Below are 26,356 nucleotides of genomic sequence, written 5' to 3' on the forward strand. Positions count from 1 at the left end.
CCTGAGATCATGACCTGAGCCGAAGGCAGCGGCTTAACCCACTGAGCCACCCAGGCGCCCAAGGCAGAGGCTTTAACCCACTGAGCCACCCAGGCACCCCTAAATTTCTTTTAAATACCAGTACTTGTACCTTATCTATCTGTTTATTTATTTATTTATTTTTAAATATTTTTATTTATTTATTTGACAGAGAAAGACACAGTGAGAGGGAACACAAGCAGGGGGAGAGGGAGAGAGAGAAATAGGCTTCCTGCAAAGCAGGAAACCTGACGTGGGCTCCATCCCAGGTCCCTAGGGCAATGACCCAAGCCAATGCATTTACTAACCCAAATGTCAGCTGTCTTTTAACTTGAAGAAGATGGAATGACACATAAATCGATTTAATTATTTAACAGGATTTTGGATGCATTTTAATATCAAATAAGTTTTTCAAACACTGTTTAGCTCTTTTGAGTTATTGAACAGAGCAAATCGTCAGGTTCATTTGAAGCTACAGAAAAGGGTGAGCTCTAAATTCTTAATCTTAACTTGGTAAACTGGATGTAAACCTTTGTAAGACGAAGATATTTTATATTCTAAATGCACCATTCTTCTCAAAAAAAAAAAAAAAAAAAGACCAGGGAGGGTGAAGAGATCTTCTTCTGCCTCAAGCTTATACTCAGAGCTCTACTTGTCAAGAGTCTTGCATTTGAATCAAAACCAGATGTGACTAGCTGATCTCGGATTGCTTTGATACTCTATTTACAGTTGACCCTTGAACAATGCAGGGTTTGGGGCACCGACCACCCGCACAGTCGATTATCTGTGTAACTTTTGACTCCCCCAAAACTTTGCTAAGAGCCCACTGTTGACCATAAGCCCTACTGATAACATAAACGGTTGATTAGCACATACATTGTATATTTATCACATATGTGCTCTCACAGTAAACTAAGCTACAGAAAAAAGGTTAAAGAAATCCTTAGGAATGGTAAGCACATTTATAGTTAAGTACTGTTCTGTAAAAAATCTGCTTATAAGTGGACCTATGCACTTTAAGCTTGGATTATTCAAGGGCCAACTGATATTTATAAATGAAGCTATTCTAATGTAAATATTTTACTCTGTGATACAGCTTAATTAAAATTTTTTGAGGGTGGCAGCCAAGGAACGTGTGGATCATTCATTATTGTACCAGGGTTGCCATTTCTTGATAATGTAAACTGTTTAAAAAGCAGTGGGGAGGAAATTTTTTGTTTATTAATAAGCTTACTGAAAAATAACTTTTAGAAACAAGAATTTGTTATGTAAATTAGGAAAAGAAGTGTTTTGGATTCTGTTAATCAAATTGTAGGTCAATAATGACCTTTTCTGTAAAATAATTTAAAACCATTGGCAGGAAATAGAAAATGATTTCTTTTTTTTTAAAAAAAACCAAGTGATTTCTCACCAATATTGAGAAAGTTGATCTTGAGTTATCTGTTGGAAGAATAGTATCTAAACTGGCATCAGAAGTTGAAATTGGGAGAGATTTTGGCATCACCATTGGCTATTCCTAAGGAAACATGTCAGGTTTTCATTCATGAGTAAAGGGTTTCTATAAAGGTTTAGGACTATTTTATGTTGAGTATTGAATAATGACTTTAATTTTAAAGTCTGGATTATTTTCCTTTAGTCTCTGTTTTCCGAAGTATTCCTGTAAAAATGTGTATTGTATCTTTTGTTTTGGAGGATCCTTTAAGTAAAGGTGCCTTTGTATGGAGGCTCTTCTGACAAAGCAGACCGTGAATATTTAGATTATATTAAGATAGCATTACTGTTCAAAGACATTCATAAAATAGTCAGACACTTTACTTTTATAAGATGTCCAGTAAACTTAGAATTATCTGTGAACTCCCATTTTGCCATCTTTTGTATTTCTCTTTGAAACCGTGATTAATGCCTTGTTCTTCATTACATTCCGTCCTATGTAGTCTTGTGGTACAGATCTGTATTTTTATGGCTGTATAACATTCCATTTTTCTTTAATCATTTCCTAATGGGACATGAAAGCATTTCAGTTTTCCACTCTTTTAACCCATTCCTTAGAGCTCTCCCACATATGATTATAGATTTAAAACATTCTAAATAAAATGATATAAAACAAAATTCTGCATTATATCAAAAGAATTATTCATTCTTTGATTTCAGTAATCACTTTTCCTTTCAGAAAGCTCCATTTAAAAAGATCCATCTGTTCATTGTTATAATAATATCTCATTGATAGTTTGTAATTTTTTTAACATTGCATATCATAGCGGTTCTGTTTGATCTCTGACTGTATTTAGGGATCTAATTCTGTGGCTTATTGTTTCCACTAACTCTCAGTCATGACTTTTCTTTCTGGAGTGTGTGGTGATCTTTGAGAGTTTGTCTGATCTTAATTGGTTGGAGTTCTGTGGACCCAAAGTGGGAATTCAGGAAGTATTCCTGGAATCATTTCATCTCCCCATTGAGTTCTCAGCTTAGTGGGGGAAGTTCCAGATTTCCTTTTCCAAATTTGCAGCTGGCCTGGGGCTGCATTTCCCCATTAACAACTACTCTGTGTTAGCCCTGCCCCTCTGCCTGCCTACCTGCCACAAGCTCCGGCTTCAGCTGTAGCTATGGTGGTTTGGTTTTATTTTTGTTTTTAATTTGAAGAGGCTTCTTGGAAATTTTCTTTCACCTCTTCTGAGACTAGCAGTGTATTTTCTAAGCTTTAGTTGTTCTGGAGCATCGAGTCTCTTGGGGCACCTAAAGGCAGAAGTCAAATCATTGTTCCAGTAATCTGTGGGTGCTTAGATGTGTCCATCATTAAGCTTCACCATGACCAAGAAGAAGTTATTTCTGGAAAATCTTTTTCTAGTTTAACTTTTAAAAAACATGAGATTAATCATTACAATTATCTGTTACAGTTTAAGTTTACATTAGACATGCTTTTATTTTATTCATTAAGGTCCTGTAAATCTTTGTCAGTGTTTTAAGAATGTGTAATACATTAACAATGGTCTTTGATCTGTTAAAAGTCTTTTTGCTTATTTTATTGCAGCAGTAAGCTTGATAGCATTCTTCCTTAGGTGTCTTAAAAAGGTTCTTCATTCACTAGCTTTATAGCTTTCAAAATTCAAAGTGGAGCAATTTTCCTTTAAAATATATTCTGTGAATATTTTCAGGCTCTCTAAATTCAGTAACATTCCCGGTGTTGCTTTGTTGAAGAGTTTAAGATTATTATGGAGTGAACATTTATTTATACAAATCTTATGGTGTAGTAATGAATGTAATAATTGAAGGGAAATTTTTTTCTTTCCTTATGTCACTGACATTTGTAAAACTATTTTGTCAGACAAGTATTGAAGCACAGTTTATGTTGGCAAATGTTGTGATTGCTTTTATATTAATTTAAAATCTGTATTACATGAAAGCCCAGGAATGAACTTACTAAAAATGTGGACTGTGTGATAAGTTCCTGAGCCATTTATGAATTGGGTTTTGAATATGCAAGTTTGTTAAACCATTGGGAATTAAAGATTTTAGCAGGACATCTCAAGTTTCTGAAACAATATATTTTCTCAGACTTCATGGAATTGTTTTGTGTCATTTACACTTGCCTGGCCCAGCAATGAGGTATTTTTTATTTTATATTTGTTTTTGCAGGGATCTTAGCAACATCAATTGTGAAGAGCTTGGTCCATTGCCTCCTGGATGGGAGATCCGTAATACTGCAACAGGCAGAGTTTATTTCGTTGACCATAACAACAGAACAACACAGTTTACAGATCCTCGGCTCTCAGCTAACTTGCATTTAGTTTTAAAGTAAGTTTTTGAAACAATACATGTTAAATTGCAAGCCTGAATAAGAAAAGACGGAAGATGCTTTTTATAATGTGATAGAATGTCTGTTCTCTTTAATTATAAATAACTTCTGTTGGATGAAATTTTATATAAGAGTATGACATGTTTTATTTGATACATGAGTAGTTTAATCCCACTGTGCTTAAGTAGGAACCTGTCCTGGAGTGTTAAGGAAAGGGTATGTACCAAAGGTACATCATGCACACTTGAAGAGACAGGATGCTTTCCCGGGTAGATGCTTTTTAGCTTTTCCTGTGAGTGCATCAGAAATAGCTCCAGGATAGCTGAACCCATCCCGGAGGGATTTTTTTTTCTCTCTTAATTACCTTTATTGAAGTGTAAGTGACCTATAATAAACTTCACATTTTAAAGTGTACAATTTAAGTTTTGACATATTATACACCTGTGAAACCATCACCAAAGTGTAGATAGTGAACATATCCATCATCCTCCCAAATTTCCTTGTGCTTCTTTGTTAAGTCCTCCTCCTGTCAGGCTTCACCTGTATTAGTTTCCTAGGGCTGCCGTAACAAAGTGGCACATACAGGTGGTTTAAAACACAGAAATTCATTGAAGGGGCACCGGGGTGGCTCAGTTATTAAGTGACTGCCTTTGGCTCAGGTCCTGAGTCCAGGATCCTGGCGTTGAGCCCCGTGTGTCGGGCTCCCTGCTCAGCGGGAAGCCTGCTTCTCCCTCTCCCATTCCCCCTGCTTGTGTTCCTTCTCTTGCTGTCTCTCTCTCTGTCAAATAGATAAAATCTAAAACTCAAAATCAAAATGATTCCGTTTTCTGCATGGCATCAGTAGTGAATTTCTGGGTTTTTTACTTCCTGATAGTTTATTGGAATTAAGTAGTTCATTATATCATCAGGTTCTTTTAAAAAAATTCTTAGGTGTAACCTACAATATTTTTGCTGGGAGAATAAAAATATTTGTAGGCAATGTGCCCTTTTAAAGTATTATATTTCTGCTGTGCTTGGGAGATTACTGTCATGTATTTTGTGGCAAACCATGTGTGTACACGTGTAGAAGTCACTTTAGCACAACAATGGGAATGTATTTAATGCCACTGACTATATTAGAAAAAGGTTAAAATGGTAAATTTTATGTGTTGTATATTTTATCACAATAAAAAGAAAAGTAGTCATTTTCTAAGGCATGTAGACATGTTTGTAGTGTGTTCATTTCTCTGTGCCAGTAGCTTCCACGTGACCTTCCACATTCTTGTGGTCTAGACGTAGCGCAGAGAGGAAAAGGGGCTCCTGCCAAACCACTGGCTCAAGCTCTTTCTTCCAGAGAGACAGACTCTAGATAACGGGCACAGGGATTTTGGCGTATGCCTGAGTTTTAAAATGCGTGATGGTCAGCTATGCAGAAGAAAATGGAGAATGGTATTTAAGAAATTTATTTTCAGCAGCTGTATAAAGCTGAATGAAAACTCTGTTGTTCAATTTTATAATTTCATGTGGATTCTGAGAAATAAACTTTGGAGGTAGTTTATCGTCATCAAAAATGTCAAGCCATGAATATCACAAGTCCTGAAAATTATGTAGGTAGACTTACTTTCTAGTATGATGCTCTTTTTAAAATGTATAATTGCAATCTCTTTTATTTAAAATAGCAGCATTTCTGTTTACTTTTAGTCGGCAGAACCAGTTGAAAGACCAGCAGCAGCAGCAGGTGGTATCGTTATGCCCTGATGATGCGGAGTGTCTGACAGTCCCACGGTACAAGCGAGACCTGGTTCAGAAACTAAAAATTTTGCGGCAGGAACTTTCCCAACAACAGCCTCAAGCTGGTCATTGCCGCATTGAGGTTTCCAGGGAAGAGATTTTTGAGGTAAATTTACAAGCCTTAAAATAGAGAAAAATTAAATTTCAGTGTTTGCTATTTTCTAAGAATACTTTCTGAAATTCCTATCTCGAATGGGAGAGTTTTAATTAAGTTCTTTCTTAATTGTGGGGAATAAAGGCAATAATATCAGAGGCTTAATCTAGAAGGTAAACATTTAAATGGGATCAAGTGTGTGAAATATTCCAGTTGCATCAGCTTGGTCTCTGCATTGCAAATACTTATTTGTTAATGAATTTTTATGTATAGATATATATCTAATTATACTTTTAAAAAAAAGATTATTTATTTACTTATTTGACAGAGATCACAAGTAGGCAGAGAGGCAGACAGAGAGAGAGTGGGAAGCAGACTCACCACAGCGCAGAGAGCCTGATGTGCGCCTCAATCCCAGGACCCTGGGATCATGACCTGAGCAGAAGGCAGAGGCTTTAACCCACTGAGCCACCTAGGCGCCCCTACTTTTTTTTTTTTTTTTTAAAGTAAACTTTATACCCGGAGTGGGGCTTGACCTCACAACCCCAAAATCAAGGTACACATGCTCCATTGCCAGCCAGGTGCCCCGGCCCTGTTACTGAGTTTTAAAAGGCCACAAATATTATCCATCCCTTAGTTTCTAATTCTTCCAAAGGATGAGTGACTCTAAAGTCCAAAAGCCATTTTGTTTAATTCTTTTTGAACTACTTCCTTAATTTATTGAAGATCTTCCTTCCTCGTATATTTTTATTTTTGGACTTTATAGCCCTGCTATCACTTTCAAAGTTCTTCTGTAATAAGTGGTAGAGGTCCAAGGCAGGGTTTTCCCACTCATTGGAAGATTCATGGGTTTGATGTTTGGGGATTTGATAACCTTTTTCCTAAAGGATCAACTTTTCTTCTCTCAGAACAGTTCTAACCTTGTTTGTAAGTCAGTTTTATATTTTAAAATAATATGAAGATGCTGGTTTAATGACAATCAAATAAATGATTACTTATATTCTTTGGAACTTTCTTTTTCTCATCTTTCTGTTGGTGCCTGTGACCTAGAATTAGGTCAACCAACTTTTAAAAATTTGGTACTTTTATCAAATTCATAATGTGAGTTGTGTAGTCATTGCTGTGGTTCATAGAACTTAAATATGGAGTTTTGTACTTAGGTTGTTAATATAGCATTTATCAAATGAATTAATTTCAGTAGTATTTAACTATATCCATCTTGCTCTTATAAGTTCCATGAAGTTTCAAACACTTCGAGTTTATCCATTGATTTGATTGTTGAACAAATTTAATCTTATTTCAATAAATGTATGTTTTGTAGGTAAAATGCAAGGGAGGGTTTAAATAACAAGTTTAAAGCACCTAGTAACAATAGTGTGTTAATTTTTTTTCAGGAATCCTATCGGCAGGTCATGAAAATGAGACCCAAAGATCTGTGGAAGCGATTAATGATAAAATTTCGTGGAGAAGAAGGCCTTGACTATGGAGGGGTTGCCAGGTAAAGACTTGCTCATGAGTAAAGGACGTATGGTTTATAAGTTTAAGATACTTCCTCTGGTGAATCTTCTCACTGATATTTATTTTCTAGCGTAACATTCCCTAATTTTTGCAATACAGTGGATTTCCTAATAGATGTGTTCGTGATGAGGCTGGAGCAGGACTGCCACCACAGAGTAACTGAGAGCTCCCTGTGGATTAGCCAGCCCAGCGAGACTGCCTCTGAAAACTAGCTGCACCCCTACATGGGCAGTGGTGGGCCCCACGGGCCCCGCATGCTCTCCATCTCTCTCCTTCAGTATGTGTTATTCCCTCTGCTTTACATTGTTAGGAACGGTCTGGAGATTTTAATGACATATATTCTAAACTCAGTGCTGTTTTCCTTTGCTCCCGTTGCCATGCTTTTTAACCTTGTTAAAGTAGCGTCTGTGTGTGCATGTAAGTAGGGAAGCGCGGGTGTACATAGGTGTGTATTTCAAGTAGTCTTTTAAAATGTTTCAGTATAGAAGCTGTAATGTTTATGCTACTTTCAAATATACATTTTTTTATACTTTATGTAGATGTAGCAGAAACAGTATAGCTTCTGTACTGAAATGTCCTAAGGACCATCATAATAATTCTGCTATCCCTCATCTAAATCAGCCTAAATTAAATTTGTGTTTCCACTAAGTCGCATTACTGGTTGTCACCTATAGGCTTATTTTTATCCTGTGGCCTTTTTACCAATAAATGGATAATTTCTTTAGTTTCGAATCTTAGAATTCATCACATGTACATCATACTTAGGGCTTGAGAGTTTCTGTGGAATTCTTAGAATTTGCTCATAACTAGATTTGAATGCTTCTTGGGAAGACCTGTTAATTACCTGTTGATGGAATCTAAATGCTGTAATTATATGTATAGTCAAGAAACTAGTCAGTTTTTTGTTATTTATTTCTTAACCTCGCTATGGTCAGGGTTTGGGCAGACTAAATGCTATGTGGCAATGAAATGCTTTTTCTGCTCTTTATTGCATAGTGAAACGCCAGAGTAGCTGGGTCTGCTTAGATGTGTATTCAAAGTACTTGGTAAAACAAAACAAATATTTCGATTTTCTTTAAAATAATGCATAAGAAAGCATAGAAGACATGTCAGGTGAGCTTGTTAAGTGTGTTGGCACATTGTTTATGTGGAAACCTTCCTAAAAAATCTCAAGTTTTTCTAGTATTACATAAATGGTAGTGATTTGATTTAGACTAAATCACTTACAGAACTTTGAAACATTTTTAACTACTTGTCAGTAGTGTTTCACTGCATTTCCTAAAAACATCATTCAATCTTTTTTTTTAAGGTTTTATTTGTTTATTGGAAAGAGAGACAGTGAACAAGAGCATGAGCGGGGGAGGGTCAGAGGGAGAAGCAGGGAGCTCGATGTGATGCCAGGGCTCGATCCCAGGATGCTGGGATCATGACCTGAGCCGAAGGCAGATGCTTAACCAATTGAGCCACCCAGGGGCCCCTCAGTCTGTTTAATCCATAATATTGGAACATACATAGGTATCTTTCCTAGTGAAAGAATGACAAGAATTGAGACTATAACTACATCTCTTTAAGTCCTAGACTTAAAGATAAGTAATAAGTTACCTTTCATACTTTGAAAAACAAAGAATTTGTTAAGTTTCCAGTGATAGTACTACTTATTATGTGGTTTTTAAAACACTGATGTACTCTTGAAACCAATTACTCTGAAACCTACCCCCAAATGCAGGCTTGCTCTTGTGTTCCTACCTATACCGAATGCCTTGCTGTTCCTGATCACTTCATACTCGATTATGATGTATTTTAAGGTTTACACAAAAGATGATGAAATGGGATAATTTCCTTACTAAACAACGTCAACGACAAAACAGAACCTTGTCCAAAAGTGAGAGTAAATCACTGCTATACTGTTGATCAGTATAAACCAGTATAAATGGGCCATGATAGGAATGGACCAGAATAGTATAGACTACACGGATGTTTTGGGGGGAAAAAAATCTTCCCTTCATTTTATGTTTATCCTGGATTAGAATCTTACTTAGTAATTAAGTAGGTAACAGGCCACTGGGCTGCAGCATCTAATGAGTCATTGGCACTTCGGGATATTACTTTATACTCTTTGGTGCTGAGATGTCATAAAATTGCCATAAACAGAGTGAGATGTGACTTCAGTGTAACAAAACAAGAGTTTATTTGTTTTTTGGGGCATGGTAGAGTTTTCCAGTGTCATTTTATAGAACTAGTTAGTGCTGCTTTATTTTCCTTTATTTAAAAAATTCCTTGCTGAAATAATTAAGAGCATATCTTAATAAAAATATTCATTAACAAAAAAATTCCTGTACCCTATCTTGCTTTCTAGGGAGTGGTTGTATCTCTTGTCCCATGAAATGTTGAATCCGTACTACGGCCTCTTCCAGTATTCAAGAGATGATATCTACACATTGCAGATCAATCCTGATTCTGCGGTTAATCCGGTAAGGTTGGTGGTTCTGAAGAGGTGAATTAACTTGGGACTTGTAATGCTTTTTATTTGAAATGTCAGTGTAGTTTAGGATCACTGTCCCTGTTCGAGTCAGAATCTACCTAGCAAGTCCTCCTTTAGAAAATCAAGGAAATCGGTATGGATAGATGCAGTAATCTGTGCTCCAGGATGCGCACTGCATCACTTAAAGGAGCCCTGGTTGGAAACAACATCATGTCCATAAGCGAGGGATTGGATAAATTATGATATGAAGCAAAATTATGTTCATGGTTAAGAGCTTAGTTTCCGGAATTAGATAGACATGAGATCATATATCCTGGTCCTGTTACTTACTGGCTTTATGATTAAGCCTCAATTTTATCATTGTTAATAATAAGCATAATTTGAACCTCAGAAGGATTGTGACAATTAAGTGGGACCCTGCTCAGTAAGTATTAAGCATAGTGATGTACATTGTTAACCCTACTGTGCATTATTAAGCACTCAACAAAAGCTAGTATCTGTTACTAATCGGTTTTTATATTATGTCTGTTAGCTTTCCATACAAGGGCATACTGTATAGACACTAAAATGACACTGTGGGATAGTAGTTAATGATGGATAAAGTGTTCATGATACATTAAGTGAAAAGAAAGTTACAAAATAAGTTGATACAATTTTGGTAAATACATATATATGTAAACATTGAGAGACTCTACGGTTTAATACTGACAGAGGTTATCTCTAGGTGTTATATTATGGGTGATTTTTTGTTTTGCTTGTCTATTTTTAAATATTTTCCTTTTAAAAAACTTTCTTTTAAGATAAAAGAGAGAGGTTTAAAGATGAGCTAAAGATTACTTATTAACTAGAGAAGAAAGAAAATTTTATTTTTATTTTATTTTATTTTTAAGATTTTATTTATTTATTTGACAGAGAGAGATCACAAGTAGGTAGAGAGGCAGGCAGAGAGAAAGAGAGGGAAGCAGGCTCCCTGCTGAGCAGAGAGCCCGATATGGGACTCGATCCCAGGACCCTGAGATCATGACCCGAGCTGAAGGCAGCGGCTTAACCCACTGAGCCACCCAGGCGCCCCAAAGAAAGAAAATTTTAAATGCCAATAACAGTTTGTCATGAAAGACCAAATATACCCAAACATGGTAGAAATGATAGGTTCATTGCAGAGAAGTTTTATAAAGGGAAGATTTTTAGGTGAAGGCTCTGCTTGGGGAGTCCATTTCTGCCATTGTATTAATAATAGCTTGTGTTTGCTGAATGTTTACTGTGCGCCTGTCCAGTGCCATGAGCTTCATCGTCCATTCTGGCTCCTCGCAGAGTACTGTTAGGACCCCCATCTTTCCACATGTGGAAAATGAATCCTATAGGAGTGAAGTAATTTGCCCAAATATGCATGGCTAGTAACTGGCAGAATTAGGGCTCTGGTCCAAGTTAGACATGAAATCTGTGCTCTTTAATCTGTGGTGTTCTGAAGTTCAGATGCTGGTTAGGTCAAGGAAATAGGGAGGTGTAGTATTGAAGGCTTTTTTTTTTCTGTGACAGAGTCAGGATTGTAAAGGCTCAGCAGGCGTAGGATCTGTGAGTGGTTTCACAGAGCTACAGTGGGAGTGACGTTTGGACTTAATTTCTTTCTTTCTTTCTTTTTTTTTTTTTTTTTTTAAGATTTTATTTATTTGACAGACAGAGATCACAAGCAGGCAGAGAGGCAGGCAGAGGGAGAGGGGGAAGCAGGCTCCCCGCCAAACAGAGAGCCTGATGCGGGGCTTGGTCCCAGGACTCTGAGATCATGACCTCGAACCTACTGAGCCACCCAGGCGCCCCTGAACTTAATTTCTAAAGATAATTTTACAAAGTGACTTTACCCTGGGAGAAGCTTGTCTCTGGTGTAATATTTTAGCAATGGCGAGAATTTTGAACGTGCCCTATAGAAACTCTCCCTACTGATTATTGACCTTTGATACGATGGCCTTTTCCACTTACATAAATTGTAGAGTATAAATTGACAGTTATAAAAAAGATGGCTCTTGCCTAATTTTTATTAAAAATTCCCTGTATAGTATCTGACCTGAGTACTTATATAAACTTTTCTCAATTTCAGGAACATTTATCATATTTCCACTTTGTTGGACGGATAATGGGAATGGCGGTGTTTCATGGACATTATATTGACGGTGGTTTCACGTTGCCTTTTTATAAGCAGTTGCTCGGGAAGTCAATTACTTTGGATGACATGGAATTAGTTGATCCAGATCTTCATAACAGTTTGGTGTGGATCCTGTACGTATTGAGTCTTGTATCTGTTCATTATAGTTAGAATCTGAGCCTTAGTGCATGTTTCAAAACGGAAGTACTTTTTCCAAAAACTAATGCACAGAGACTATTGAGAGAGATTATCTAAGTGTTAGGACCACATAAAACTTTCGCTCTTTCTGCTGCTTTCCCGTATATTTCATAGGCCATACTTATTTTTACCAAATACACAGGTAGCTTTCTCATGGGACACTCAGGCGTTTGGTTGCGTGGGGGTTACATTCAAATAGAGCGTCTTACCTAAAAGCCAAACGTAATTGAAGTTTTTCCTTGTGTAAAGCCCAGGTTTGGCCAGGGGGCTTTGTCATTACTCAGAAAGTGTAATGTTTCCTGTGTTTATGAAGGTGAAAGCTCTTTGACCTTTCTGCCCGAGAACTAGGAGGTAGGTGCCATAAGGACTAGCAACAGGAATCTGATCTTACATTTATCGTGTCATAGAACTCTTAGTTTTATCTGTCTTACCAGTTAAGATATCTGTAGGATCCGTATTTTAGATTTTCCAGTTAAATATCTTTCTCTCTTTTCCTTTCTAGTGAGAATGATATCACCGGTGTTTTGGACCATACTTTCTGTGTCGAACATAATGCATATGGTGAGATCATTCAGCATGAACTTAAACCGAACGGCAAGAGTATCCCTGTTACTGAAGAAAATAAAAAAGAATATGTTAGGTAAATTCCTCTATGTTCTCACGCCTGAGAATTGTTTCAAGACTCTAGAATAACTGTACAGCAACCAAACACTGAAGTATTTAGGTCTTGTCACTTACTGCTACAAAATAGGCTTCTGCAGAATTGAGTGGCTTTAAAAACCACCACCATTTTATTTTTTCTCACAATTCTGTGGGTCAGTAACTCAGATGGAGAACAGCAGGGAGACCTTCAGCCCTGCACGTGGTGTCAACGGGGACTGGCACCAGGATGGCCTCTTACTCAGTGAGGGTGGCTCACATGGCCAGGGGCTGGCTAGATGGCCCCTGGGTCACCATTTGGGGTCCAGTTCTCACTGTTGGTTGGGCTCCCTGGTTATCCCCAGACGGTATCCGGGGCCTATCAGAATTCTCCCCACAGCCATTCTCTTCCCAGCATAGCTGGACTTCCTGTGGGGCAGCTGGTTTCCCAGAGCACACATGCAGAGGTTGTCAGACCTTCTGAAGGCCTAACTAAGCCTAGAACTGGCCAGATCACCTCTGTTGTGTTCTTTCTGTTAAAGTGAGTCCCAAGCCAGCCCAGGCTCAGTGTGGACGAGGGGTTGCACGAAGGCACGGATAGCAGGACACCAGGCGCGTGGGGCTGGTCACAGCGCCACAGCTATATCCGTACAGGCCGTGGCTGTACTCCGTGACCAGCACCTGCCCCATCTATGAGCAGGCACGTCTGTGAGCACTAGAAAACGTTCTTCAGATTTTCTGTCATCCCCTGATGATTGAGGAATTTAGAAGTATCAGGTTAGATCATTTGGCCTATGGTAACTAAAGTTCTTTTAAATGGTAGTCAAATGTAGGCATTTGAACTTGACCACATGGACATAGAAATGTACACGCTGTACTTCTTGGTGTAGATATGTCCCTAAGTCTTACTGGCTTAAACTGTCCTGGCTGACAAGTGAGGCCCATCGTTCTCACAGACTGTTCGCAGGCGTGAGCACTGGAATAGCTTTTTTGGAAAGCAGTTTGATAATGGCTATCAAAATGAAAATGCATGTGCCTTTCAACTAGCAGCTCTGTTTTGAAGAATCTATTCTGTGGAAACACATGTAGTTAAAGAAATACAAATATGGATGTTCAGTTAGATACTATTTGTAAAATCAGCTGAAAACTGATGAAATGTTTTTAGAGAACGATTTACATACATACATTCAACAGAATATTATATGGATGTTTTAAAAGAAAGTTGTCAGAGTTAAAAAAAAAGTTTTAGGGGCACCAGGCTGGCTCAGTTGGAAGAACATGTGATTCTTGATCTCAAGATCATGAGTTTGAGACCCACATTGGGTATGGAGATTACTAAAAAAAATTAACAAGTAAAAAAAGAAAAATTTTTTAAGGCAATTTTTAGGGGCACCTGGTGGCTCAGTTGGTTAAGCGCTTGCCTTGGGCTTAGGTCATGATCCCAGGGTCCTGGATTCGAGTCTCCATTGGACTTTGTTCACCGGGGAGCCTGCTCCCTCTCTCTCTGCCTGCCTCTCTTTCTTTCTCTCTCTGTCAAATAATAAAAATCTTTTTTAAAAAGGCAAGTTTTAGGAATTATATGGGAACAAAGTCGATATTGTTTTATAATTATTTGAAAGATGTCCAGGAAGTCTGCGTACCAAGTAAAGTGTTAGGCTGGGATGAGGCAGTGCTGGTGCTGGGCCTGGAAGTAGCCAGGGAGGAGCGAGTTAGTAGAATGGACCGTCTAGCATGGCCTCCTCACTTCCTAGACCCCACTTGCCAGGACTCAGTCATGTGTTCAGGACATAGTCACATCTCCTAGTGGATACAGTTTTGACAGAAAAAAGTTACAGAGGGGCTCCTGGGTGGCTCAGTTGGTTAGGCAGCTGCCTTCAGCTCAGGTCATGATCCCAGGCTCCCTGCTGAGGGAGCCTGCTTCTCCCTGTCCCTCTGCTGCTTCCCCTGCTTGTGCTCTCTCTCTCTCTGGCCGTCTCTCTTTCTCAAGTAAATAAAATCTTTTTATTTTATTTATTTATCAGAGAGAGAGAGGGGGAGAGAGCGAGCACAGGCAGACAGAATGGCAGGCAGAGGCAGAGGGAGAAGCAGGCTCCCTGCTGAGCAAGGAGCCCGATGTGGGACTCGATCCCAGTCCTGGGATCATGACCTAAGCCGAAGGCAGCTGCCTAACCAACTGAGCCACCCGGGCGTCCCTCAAATAAATAAAATCTTTAAAAAAGTTACAGAGGAAAAACTTTTGCAAAGACGTACAATTTTGCTGTCCTCTTAAACAAGCAAACAAAAATGAGTTTTGCCAAAGGATCTGATGTTAAGTAACTTCTCAGAGTAGAGATTGGTTTCCCATGTTTGGAAGAGGAAGTACTGGCATATTTGGAAGATGAATAGTTCTGAGATTTTTGAGATGGAGAAGTTTTCCCAAGTAGATAAATTTATTTTTAAAGGCAATTCAGTTATAAGTCCAAGTCAAAAATATAAGTAAAGCTACACATTGGATGTAGTTTGGTGTACTTTTTGTTGGTAAAATTACGTCTTTCAGGTTTGTTTTTTGTTTTTTTTTAAGATTTTATTTATTATTTATTTATTTTTAAAAAAAATTTTTTTAAGGATTTTATTTATTTATTTGACAGAGAGATCACAAGTAGGCAGAGAGAGGGGGAAGCAGGCTTCCCACTGAGCAGAGAGCCCGATGTGGGGCTCCATCCCAGGACGCCGAGACCATAACCTGAGCCGAAGGCAGAGGCCTAACCAACTGAGCCACCCAGACGTCCCAAGATTTTATTTATTTGACAGAGATCACCAGTAGGCAGAGAGTCAGGCAGAGGGAGGTGGGAAGCAGGCTCCCCACTGAGCAGAGAGCCCAATGTGAGGCTCGATTCCAGGACCCTGAGATCATGACCTGAACCAAAGGCAGAGGCTTAACCCACTGAGCCACCTAGGTGCCCCCCTCCAGGTTTTTTTTTAAGGCCTCCAGGAAACAATGAGTATTTAATAAAAAGGTGTTTACTATTGGCTTTTCCTGTTCTCATTCTGGATTTGAAGAGCCTCTTTATATTATTATATTATACTATTATACTTTGAAGTGAAATCAGAAAAGTAGTCTGTTATGGCTGAATGGGCTCTTTTTTTCTGGTTGTTGGCATGCATGCTAGAAGTTCAGAAAGAAGTTTCATCTAGATTTTAGCTTCAGACCCACCGGATCCCCGGCTGTCTTCCAGTTTACTGAGAGTTCCTCTGATTTGCTGAGTTGCTTCATTCTTACTGCTTTTATTAGTGGAAGCTCACCACTTTTTAATTTCCAGTGAACCATCTCACAGCTCAGGGCCCAGCACCCTTAAGGATCTGAGATTCTTTCAGACTATGGACTAAATTCTTTTTTAGGATTTTATTTATTTGAGAGGGAGAACAGGGGGTGGTTGGAGATGGGCAGGGGAGGAAGGAGAGGAAGAGGAAAAGAAGCCCAAGCAGACTCTCTCCTGAGTGCAGAGCCTGACTCGGGGCTTCGTCTCATGACCCTGAGATCATGACCTGAGCTGAAACCAAGAGTCAGACCCTTAACCCACCGAGCCACCCAGGTGCCCCAGACTGTAGACTTAGTTCTTAATGATAGGTGCCAGGAAGTGTAATGATCTGAAGTAGAGATTCACAGCACTTACCAAATCTGAATATATTTGATCATATGAAACCCCTGCCCGATGTTTACAGGCTATATGTGAACTGGAGATTTTTACGAGGCATTGAGGCTCAATTCCTGGCTCTGCAGAAGGGATTTAATGAAGTAATTCCCCAGCATCTGCTGAAGACATTTGATGAGAAGGAGCTAGAGGTCAGTGTATTACTGTTGTGACATCATTTAGTGTCCTGAGGAAAGGTTGGGAATTTTCTATTAACTACGTTTTAGAGGAAAGTCACATTGTTGGTGCTTTTGAAGTTTTATGGTGCAGAGCTCCGAGAATTCTTATTCACAGGAAAACTCTTTCCTGCTTTGGAAAAGCCTTTTGTGCTTTGGAATTTCTATAAGTAAGCCGTCTCTCTTACATTGTGAATGCTCTTTACTTATTTTTCCATATCACCCTTTCTGCTTTTCAACAGATTTCATGTCTTATGTGTACATTCTTCTGTGTGTACATGTTGTTTTCTATTCCCTAATTAAGTAGTTATTGATTTAATTAAATTTTATTACTTGTTTCCACCTTATTGAAATTTATTAGAATTAGAAGCCTAGCTTCAATTGGATTTCCACTGAGCTTTGCAAGAAGGCATTCGATAGACAAGATCACAGAGAAATAATTACAACACTTAGGATAAACTGTATCTAAACATCTTTCCTCTCTTTGGAAATATTCATTACTAACAGAACCAGTAATAAATAGTCAACCATTTTTTTTTGTTATTGTTTTCCTTTAAAGCTGGTTGTTAAAGCACCTTTAGTCTGGGTTTATAATTAAGACCTTTAAATAAATACATCCGAATTTCCATTGAGCTACTTTGAAAAAACAATGAGGTTTTATTCTACTAGAGGCCCCAAATTTAATTAGTGGCTAAGAATAGCATAAATATTTGAAAGCTACAAATAAATGTAAAACATTTTATTCATTAACATCAGTTACCTTTCTTTTTTAAAAAAAATATTTATTGGGGCATCTGGGTGGCTCAGTCAGTTGAGTGTCTGCCTTCTGCTCAGGTCATGATCTTGGGGTCCTGGGATGGAGTCCTGCAGCGGGTTCCTGGCATGGGAGGGAGTCTGCCTCTCCCTCTCCCACTGCCCCTTCCATTACCCTGCTTGTGCTCACTCGCTCGCTCTCTCAGATGAATAAATAAAATCTTTTAAAAAAATTATTTAAGTGGTCTCTCCACCCAGCGTCGGGCTTGAACTCACAACCCCAGGACTGAGAGTCGTGCGCTCTTCACCTGAGCCAGCCAGATGCCCCTGCAGTGTCCTTCCTAACTAAATCTGTTAACAGACCTGTTCGTGAATCTAAACAGACTGCTTCCACTCGGTACCATCCCCCATTCCTTTTGTGATTCAACTGTTCAGTAGGGCAGTGGCCGGAGGAAGTGGTCAGGAGACGGAAGAATACACAGGAGGAATGGCAGTAACGCTGAAAGACAGTGTGTGTTCCTCTGTTCATAAAATGAGTGAGGAATTTGGCCCTGGGATTACCACTCCTCTGACGAAAAGAATTGCGGAGATATCTTTTGTGTTAATAATACTTCTGTGATCCTATTTGGATAACCACTTCCCTGTTCAGTGTGGCTGTGATTTAGTAATCTCTCCAGAACCTGTTGAAGCTTTGGGGGAGATTTTATTCAGTAGGGTTAGGGTTTATTTTACATAGTTTCTATTGGTAATGAAATTGAACTTTTGATGAAAAAAGGCATAATTTATTTTAGAGTTCTGTGGGATTAATAGAGCTCATTATCAAACGTGGGATTTGTAGGCTGCACTGTCTGTACACTACACACGGTTATAATGCACTGTTGGAAACACTTCATTGAGACAAGTCAGTCTTGGAGCCCAAGGAGATGCAGTAATAGTATCCGAGTGATTTTGATGGGGGCTCATCTGTGCAGGCTGTGCGGCCGGGTGTCCAGCCGAGCACGCTGTCCTGTATTTCGTGCTTTGCTAGAACTTAAAGATCATCAAACAGATTGCTCTTGCTTGTTCCGCACTCATTTCTTGAGTCGTGAGCGGCATGGGGCTCGCACAGGACGGAGTGAGGTAGATGTTACTGAGGTATCACAGCAGGGGAGACTGCTGGCTGCTCAGGGTGGACCGAGTTGCCCAAATCCCAAAGCTAGGAAGTGTTGAAACCCAGCATGACGCAGGTATTACGGAAGGCACATACAGGCTGTATTTACTCTGTTTGCCGTCCATTCAACAAGATTCAGCATTCTCCTATGAAAACATGGAACTTCCTTTTCCCTCTGAAGCTCACGTTCACCACAGTGGGGGGTCTCAGACCCCTGGTGGGTAGGTAGGGAGCCTGCGGTATGCAGGTCCAGGGAGCCTTTGAAATATGAACCCCCGCTCTCAGCCCAGACTCACAGAATCAGAATCTCTGAACACAGGACCTGATAGTTTGTGTGTTTTGAAAAAGCTTTCTAGATCTTTGATTAAGAACCATCATAAGAGAGCCAACACTACAAATCTAAAGCTCCGTTTGAGGGGTTTTTGGCTTAACGGGGATTTCCATTGGCTCATTATTTGTGCGATATTTTAACAGCTCATTATTTGTGGACTTGGAAAGATAGACGTTAATGACTGGAAGGTAAACACCCGGTTAAAACACTGCACACCAGACAGCAATGTCGTCAAGTGGTTCTGGAAGGCTGTGGAGTTTTTTGATGAAGAGCGAAGAGCACGGTTACTTCAGTTTGTGACAGGCTCATCTCGAGTGCCTCTGCAGGGCTTCAAAGCTTTACAAGGTAGAGCACGGGGTCCGGCCTCTGGGGGGGAGGTGGGGGGGCACGTCAGTATCTGGTTGGGCTTCATTCTGTTTCTGTGGGTAACTCCGCATTCTGCTTCTGTGGGTAGCTCTGCATTCTGCTTCTGTGGGTAACTCCGCATTCTGCTTCTGTGGGTAGCTCCGTAATTTGATACCTTCGTCTCCTTCCTTTCCTTTGTTCCCCTCCCGAGCGCCTTTTCCACTGGGGTTCAGGTCACTGCGACCACAGTGATCACTGGGATCCTGGGCTCATGGGGAGTGTGGCACGCGGGAGGCCGTGGGTGCGCCGCTCTGCCTTTTCTGGTCCCCTTGCTTTTAGCCTGGGGCGCGCCTTCTGCCGGGGAAGCACAGCTTCCACCTTCCCGTCACAGCCGGCCCGACTGCACCCACTCAGGACACCTCCTCACTCGACTTTTTTATTCTTTTTTTTTTTAAGATTTTATTTATTTATTTGACAGAGATCACAAGCGGGCAGAGAGGTGCACAGAGAGGTGGAAGCAGGCTCCCCACTCAGCAGAGAGCCTGATGCGGGGCTCGATCCCAGGACCCTGGGATCATGACCCGAGCTGAAGGCAGAGGCCTTAACCCACTGAGTCACCCAGGCGCCCCCTTTTTTACTCTTTTAATAGAAAGAGGCAGCATGAGTTTGTGGAAGCCGTTTCTTGGTCCTGTCCGAGCTCGTTCCTTACTGCGCAGCATCAGACCATTTGCTAACAAACGTCTTCCATTTTCACGACTTGTTTCTGTGGCATCACTGTCCAGTTGGGGGATGGGTTGGTGTCACCACTAAGGACTGTGGCATTCCCTGGGTGGCAGTTGCTTTCTTTCCCACTGAAGCTCTTCCCGCTTGGAGCCGCTGCCGCGACAGGGGGGCGTCCCCGGGAGCGCGTATTTTGCGCAGTGCTTACAGTCCCTATTTGGGGCCCTCACCAGACTCCCCAGATGCACACACTTGGACAGAGCATCTTGTGGTTGCTGAGATTTATTCCATTGAAACGGCTAATCTTTTGCTGTCAGCCAATTTTGAGGCATGAAACCTAAATTTGCATTTAGGTGGTTATCTTTTTGAATGTGTGTATATATTTGATCTTGGATTTGTCCATTTACTTCTCATACTTTTGGCACTTTTTTGGGGGGGGTAGAAGATAGAAGTTGGCAAAGGATTTCAATCCTGGAATTTTGCTCAAATTGAAATGCTAGCGTATTAAGGAATCCAGTATTATCCAAGGTCAATTCCAGTTTTCAAAACGCAGATTCTTTTCCTTCTGCCCTTGGCAGCTTGTAGTGAAGTCAGCAGTATTCCCATCCTTAGGCCCCGCGGTTTGCATACCAGATTTATTCTGAGATTTCAGAGACTAACACAGTCACGTGACCCACACTGACTTCCTCGGCAGGTGCTGCGGGCCCGCGACTCTTCACCATTCACCAGATCGATGCCTGCACCAACAACCTGCCCAAAGCCCACACTTGGTGAGTTGTTTTGGGGGGCCTCCCCCCTCATTCCAGGTCCCTGGATGTTAGTTTTAAACTAATTTGCTGTTCTTAGTACTGAAAGGACCTCTAAAAGGAATAAGCAACTTTTGAGTGATTTAAGATTATTCAGAAATTGGTAGGAAAGCCTGAAAGTGGCAGCCTCAGCTTTAGAGAAATACAGCTTTTAATTTTCTGTGTGTTGTGAGAAGCAATGTGCCTGAATTCATACAATACTGTGCTTGCTAGGCTAGGCCTGGTGACTTTCTCTCAACGAACTGTGTCCATCTGATTTGCTTCTCTACAGCTTCAATCGAATAGACATTCCGCCCTATGAGAGCTATGAAAAGTTATATGAAAAGCTGCTAACAGCCATCGAAGAAACATGTGGGTTTGCTGTGGAATGACAGACTTCAAGGATCTCCCCAGGACTCTATTTATACCCCGACCGCAAGCCTCCTTTCAGTGACATTTCGCAGAATGCGGAAATACAGGACCCCGCCCCCCCTTAAAATTTTTTTAGGACACTGTGAGGGGAAAGGACAATTTTGAAATTCCTTTTCAAGGAAAAAAAAAAAAAGGTCTTTATGCTTTGCCATAAGGCCACACTCAGCTGCTATTTAAAATTAATATCTTGAACCTAAAGAATGCTGACTTTTCCTACATTTCCAGAGTTAGGCAGTATTCTACACTTAAAGACTACTACTATTTTTATAAAAGGTAATCTATTCAAATCGCTCCACAGATTTCAAGTCTCTCAAACATCAAGACAACTTCAGCAGTCGGTACACACATCACATTTCATTTTGATTGAATACATGATTTTGAATAGCTCCTGTACTTGCTCTTTGTAAAAAAAATAAATAAAATTATTTTGAATTATTCTACCTTTGTAAACAATTGGCTAAAGGAATCATTATCTTTAAAAAAAATTAAGCCATTTACACATTTAATTACATTTTTCTATAGCAAAGCATTATATTTTAAAAGCATTATATGTTTCAACCTAGCTTGAGTGAATCTTTTATATATTTTTCAAGTACTAACTTTTTCTGGAATACAGCCACATTGTTTTGGTTGTCAGATTCCTAATGCAACCATTTAGTCTAAACTAGCTTATTGGATACAGTAAGATGCATTCAGGGGCTCCTTGTTTTTAAGAAACTTTAAAAAAAAATCCCAATTTTTTATCTTGAATGAATATGATCAGGTATTTTGGATTTACTTTTCATCTTAAATGGAAATACTGCATTTTTATAGCTCCTCGGATAGTGTAGATGGGATGGGGTTTTCATTCTTCTGCTGGGTCAGCTTATCTTTAATATATAGACTATTTCTGTAAACCAAAGTCTCCTATGACAAGTGTACCTAATTTATGTTTTAATTACGGTCTAAGTTTCTATCAAGTAAAACCATCCAGAACCTTTGTTAAGCTGCTCAGGAGCTAAAATTATGACAAAGGAAACATTTTATTCAGCCAGTTTAGAAAATCCTGCTTTTACCTAATAAAATGAAGGTGGGGGTTGGGAGGAGGAGGGCGCGGGGTAGGATTACTGAAGAAATCGTGATTCTGAATCTCTGGTATAAATTACTTCAGAAGTGAAGAATTCATTTTGGAGGTATGGGCAGCTCAGTTCCCTTGGTGCTGATCAGCATCTGATTTTGGAATATCCAGATTTGGTTTTCAAGGTGTGTGGCATGTTGCATAGTCCAGAAGGCAACCGAAATTCTGGAGTAAGGGATCGAAAAACTCTGTGAACTCATGGATGGATTTTGAAATTAAACTATCAGAAATCTGCATCTAGATATATCTATATCTATATATCTATATATATCTCCCCCCCCCCCCCCACTTACACTGATGAGAATCAGGAAGGGGAAGTTTGGATGATCTAGCTCTGTTGAAATTTTGCAGCTTAATTATCAAGTAAATGGGCCCTTGGTGTCCTTTTGTTTGGTGGATTGGTTTTCAGTCTGTGTTCATGAGCCAAGGTGTTCCTCAGAGATGCCTCAGAAGTAATGGTCTAAGAGAGGAGGGACAGAGAGGGATTGGAAAGGCCCGGTCGGTATTTGAACAGCAGCCTCCAACTGCCGCCCCCCACCCCCTTTACCGGAGCAGCTCCCAGTTTCTCTCTTCTGGGTTCCAAGTAAGCTGTCACGGCGTGGGAGGTTGGGGGAGGGGATATAGAAGTGGTGGAGATTTTGCTGTTTAAAAAAAAAAAAAAAAAAAAGTCGAGAACTACTTGTGTAATTTTCTAAATGTTTGAATTTATTCCATTCAGCCCCATTGGACTGCTGCTTGCAAGCTGGTCCTAGTCCTGCCGTGCAGTGGTAACGTGCTTCTGCTGACCCTTTCCTTCGCAGACACTTTGTGTTCTCCTGCTGCATTCTTAGCAGTTCCTAAGAACATCCTGAAATGTACAGAAGAGGTTTCTAAACTATTTGGTATCAGCTTTCACGGTAGTACCTTACTGGTTGCAGATCCATCTCTTTTATATCATTTAAAGCACTAGTGCAATGTAATCGTGCCTACTCCTAGAATCTTCCAAAAAGTAAGGACATGATGAACACTTTAGCGAAGTCCTAACTGACGGCTGCAGTAGTAAATGCTACTATCCTAACGTATAGTAAAGCAGGCTAACACCATCGCTTTTGAGTGCCTTTTTAACTTTATAATGATGACTTAATAGAGCTTTAAAAGAAATCTACCCTAACAGTCTGTGGTATCACCAACATGATCTAGAAAGACATGATTTAGATTTCATTTTCAAAATTATGTTCCCTGATGACTTCCAAACAGGTGCTAAGAAGCAAGCAAAACCCCCACCGTGTCGTTGAATCTGGAACTCGCACCTCACGTGTAATGTGAATATTTATTTCCACTCGTCCCCCTTAGCCGGCTTCGTTCTCATCCCTCCCTCTAGTCGCGTTATCAGACACGTGATGTCACGTTGCCATACAGCGCCTCGCCATCCCGAATGCTTAGTTACGAACAGTGGTTATTTGTAGCGCTCACATGCAGTACGGAGGTGAGTTCTGTTCCGGAGGGTCTAATTTCTGGGTGTAAAGAGTTTTTAAACAGTGCTGTGTATAGTGTACATTTTGTTTTGCACATAGTTTGTTGCCCTGAATGGGCTTTATTTTTACTTTTTTTTTTTTCCCAATTGTTAGCATTTACGGTTCAGAGCACAAAAATTCCTTCAGTACAATGTAATTTGCTTTGTTTCTCAACACTAAGTCCGCTTTGAACCTCCAGGCGTCGAGCTGGTGGCACTGTTGGGAGTCAGAGACAATTCCAGTCCTCGGTGGTTTGCCAGCGCCGCGCCCCCCGCGTCAGCGTTGAAGGGGCAGCGCGGGGCGGGCGGGCGCCGCGTGGGGCCTGACCGTCTCCCGTTCGGGTGATGATTGTACCAAATGCTGAGTTGTTTTCTTTCTAGATGTAATTAGTTCACTTCATGTAATATTCTTCTTTCTCCCAAACTGACTTTAAAAACAAAGTTTTATCATTTTCATTGTATTTGTATTTATTACAGAGTGTTTTAGCTTTGATATTCTTTGTATTTTCACTCAGTTGTTACATGAGCTTTATCAATAACATCTGTATAAATGGTTTTTAAAAATTAACTATGTATGTGCCCATGCCGCAGTTGAGCAATAAAATGAATGCTGTTTGCACTGTCACAGCATCAAAGTTTTTAAAGAATATTGAGTTTCTAATGAATTAATTGTTTTGAGAAAACGTCACGACTGGCTTTATTGAGAGTGACGGCAGGTGAGCCATCAGGCGAGAAGTTTCCGAAGATTCCCGCGCCTGCCAGGGGTCGTCTTCATCCCACTGCAGAGCCCCGGAGCGCTCCAGGAGTCCCCCGGCCCCCAGCAGAGCAGGTTGGTTGGCTGCTGGTGGCTGCTGGTGGCTGCTGGGAGGCCTGTGGGGCGGGATGGCGGGGGGCTGCTCCGGTGACCCGAGCAGTGGGGGGGTCCCTCCTCTGCTACCTGCTGTCGAGCCATAAAATCCTCAGAAGGAGAACCCCGTTAGATTTTTCCAAGAAACCAAGACTTCAGGGTCCAGGATTCACAGCTCTGTAAGTGATGGTGGACAAAAGTGCAGCTAAATACAGGTAGAAAAAGGACTGGCTGTGATGTTGCTTCATCCAGAGCACAGCCCGTGTCAGTCTGTCCCGCGGCACAGGCCGCGCAGAATGTCGGGGACCGCAGGGAGGAGGGAGCAGCGGAGTGAAGCCAGGGAATGTTTTTTAGAGCCTTTTGAAACATTTTTTGCTTGGTCTCACGTTGCTGTGTTTACTAAAATTTGTAGTGTTAGTACATTATGGATTTTAGTACTTTTATAATTGATGAATTACCCGAAGTTTTGATTTGATATGTTATTTTTCTGCTGTGTGGCTGCCTGAAAGGTCTGGCTCTTTGTTCTAATGTAGATTAACTTGGTACCTGCCGCGCTCCTTTGTACTGTGTGTCCCAGACCTTACAGTTAGGATAACACAACAGAGCAGGAGACTTGTTAACAGTATGGAGAGAATTATACAGGAAAAAGGCTTACATTCCTACATTAACACTCAGCAAACCCGACAAGCCAGATTTTAAGTTTTTTAAGTTTTTTTTTTTTTTTTTTAAACAGATTAGAGTGAGAGGCGAGCATGGAAGGGAGGGGGCAGAGGGATAGGAGTGAAGAATCCCGAGCAGACTCCAGGCTGAGTGTGGAGCCCAGTGGAGCCTTGATCTCATGATCCTGAGATCACACAAGAGCCAGATGCTTAACCGACTGTGCCACCCAGGCACCCAGAGGTTTTTTGTTTTTAAGTAATCTGTACACCCAGCATCGGGCTTGAACTTAAAATTCTGAGATTGAGAGTCACATGCTCTTCTGAGCCTGCCAGGTGCCCCAAGTTTAAATCTTTATTTTTATTTTTTTTTTAGTAACTTTTTAAAAAAAGATTTTATTTATTCATTTGACAGAGAGAGATCACAAGTAAGCAGAGAGGCAGGTAGAGAGAGAGGAAGGGAAGCAGGCTCCCTGCTGAGCAGAGAGCCCCCATGCGGGACTCGATCCCAGGCCCCTGAGATCATGACCTGAGCCGAAGGCAGCGGCTTAACCCACTGAGCCACCCAGGCGCCCCCCGACAAGCCAGATTTAATTTAAAAGTTCCGTCTTATTAGGTCTTTACCCTATGACTTTTGTTCATTCAGCAGATACCTGCTGTGCTCCTACTGTGTGTCAGGCTCTGTACTAGGGGTGGGGATAGTTGCTAGGGATATGGCTTCTTCCTCGTGCTTGTGTTCATTATACAGTGGCTGCATTTCCAAGGTGATGATTTTCTGGTGGTGAGGGTAAGGATCCGAAGCACTCAACTCTCGCTGATTAGCCTACTTCTGTGGATATTTGGGCTGTGACTTATCTAGGTTAACAATTGGTCTATGAGTTGTAAACCCCACTTCTGTCTCCCTTGAAGGGTTTTGTAAGTGAAGAAAGTGGGAGGCAGCTGTAGCAGTTCATCGGGTGGGTGAGGGACCCTTCCAGGATATTTCCCCTTATAATATTCTGACTTTTAGTACAGGAGAAGATGGAAACGCACATCAGACTCAACCCTTCAGACCACTCACTTCTCCCAGACATGATGCTGGCATGGCAAGGAGGGAGAGAACCATCGAGACCAAAGGGCAAAGTTTTTTTTTTTAAATTGAGGTATAGCTGACATAATCCCTTGCAGTTGTACAAGTTAATGATTTGGTATGCGTAGATGTTGCAGGCTGATCACCACAATAAGGTCTAGTG

The 26,356-nt window shown here is 40.6% G+C and overlaps 1 protein-coding gene across 1 annotated transcript in view; it reads left to right on the forward strand.

The window, feature by feature from the left end:
• The window catches only part of SMURF2 (SMAD specific E3 ubiquitin protein ligase 2), a 122,703-nt gene extending 98,457 nt beyond the window's left edge, over window positions 1-24,246 (forward strand). Inside the window, exons 10-19 of the mRNA XM_059380793.1 lie at window positions 3,652-3,810; window positions 5,492-5,687; window positions 7,070-7,173; window positions 9,550-9,664; window positions 11,768-11,946; window positions 12,513-12,650; window positions 16,352-16,472; window positions 18,874-19,075; window positions 20,490-20,565; window positions 20,873-24,246. Coding sequence (XP_059236776.1) covers window positions 3,652-3,810; window positions 5,492-5,687; window positions 7,070-7,173; window positions 9,550-9,664; window positions 11,768-11,946; window positions 12,513-12,650; window positions 16,352-16,472; window positions 18,874-19,075; window positions 20,490-20,565; window positions 20,873-20,972 — 1,390 coding nt within the window. The 3' untranslated portion in view covers window positions 20,973-24,246. The remainder of the gene's footprint in view (window positions 1-3,651; window positions 3,811-5,491; window positions 5,688-7,069; window positions 7,174-9,549; window positions 9,665-11,767; window positions 11,947-12,512; window positions 12,651-16,351; window positions 16,473-18,873; window positions 19,076-20,489; window positions 20,566-20,872) is intronic.
• The last annotated feature ends 2,110 nt before the right edge of the window (window positions 24,247-26,356 follow it).

The sequence above is a fragment of the Mustela nigripes genome, chromosome 16 (assembly GCF_022355385.1).
Source record: "Mustela nigripes isolate SB6536 chromosome 16, MUSNIG.SB6536, whole genome shotgun sequence".
Classification (NCBI taxonomy): domain Eukaryota; kingdom Metazoa; phylum Chordata; class Mammalia; order Carnivora; family Mustelidae; genus Mustela; species Mustela nigripes.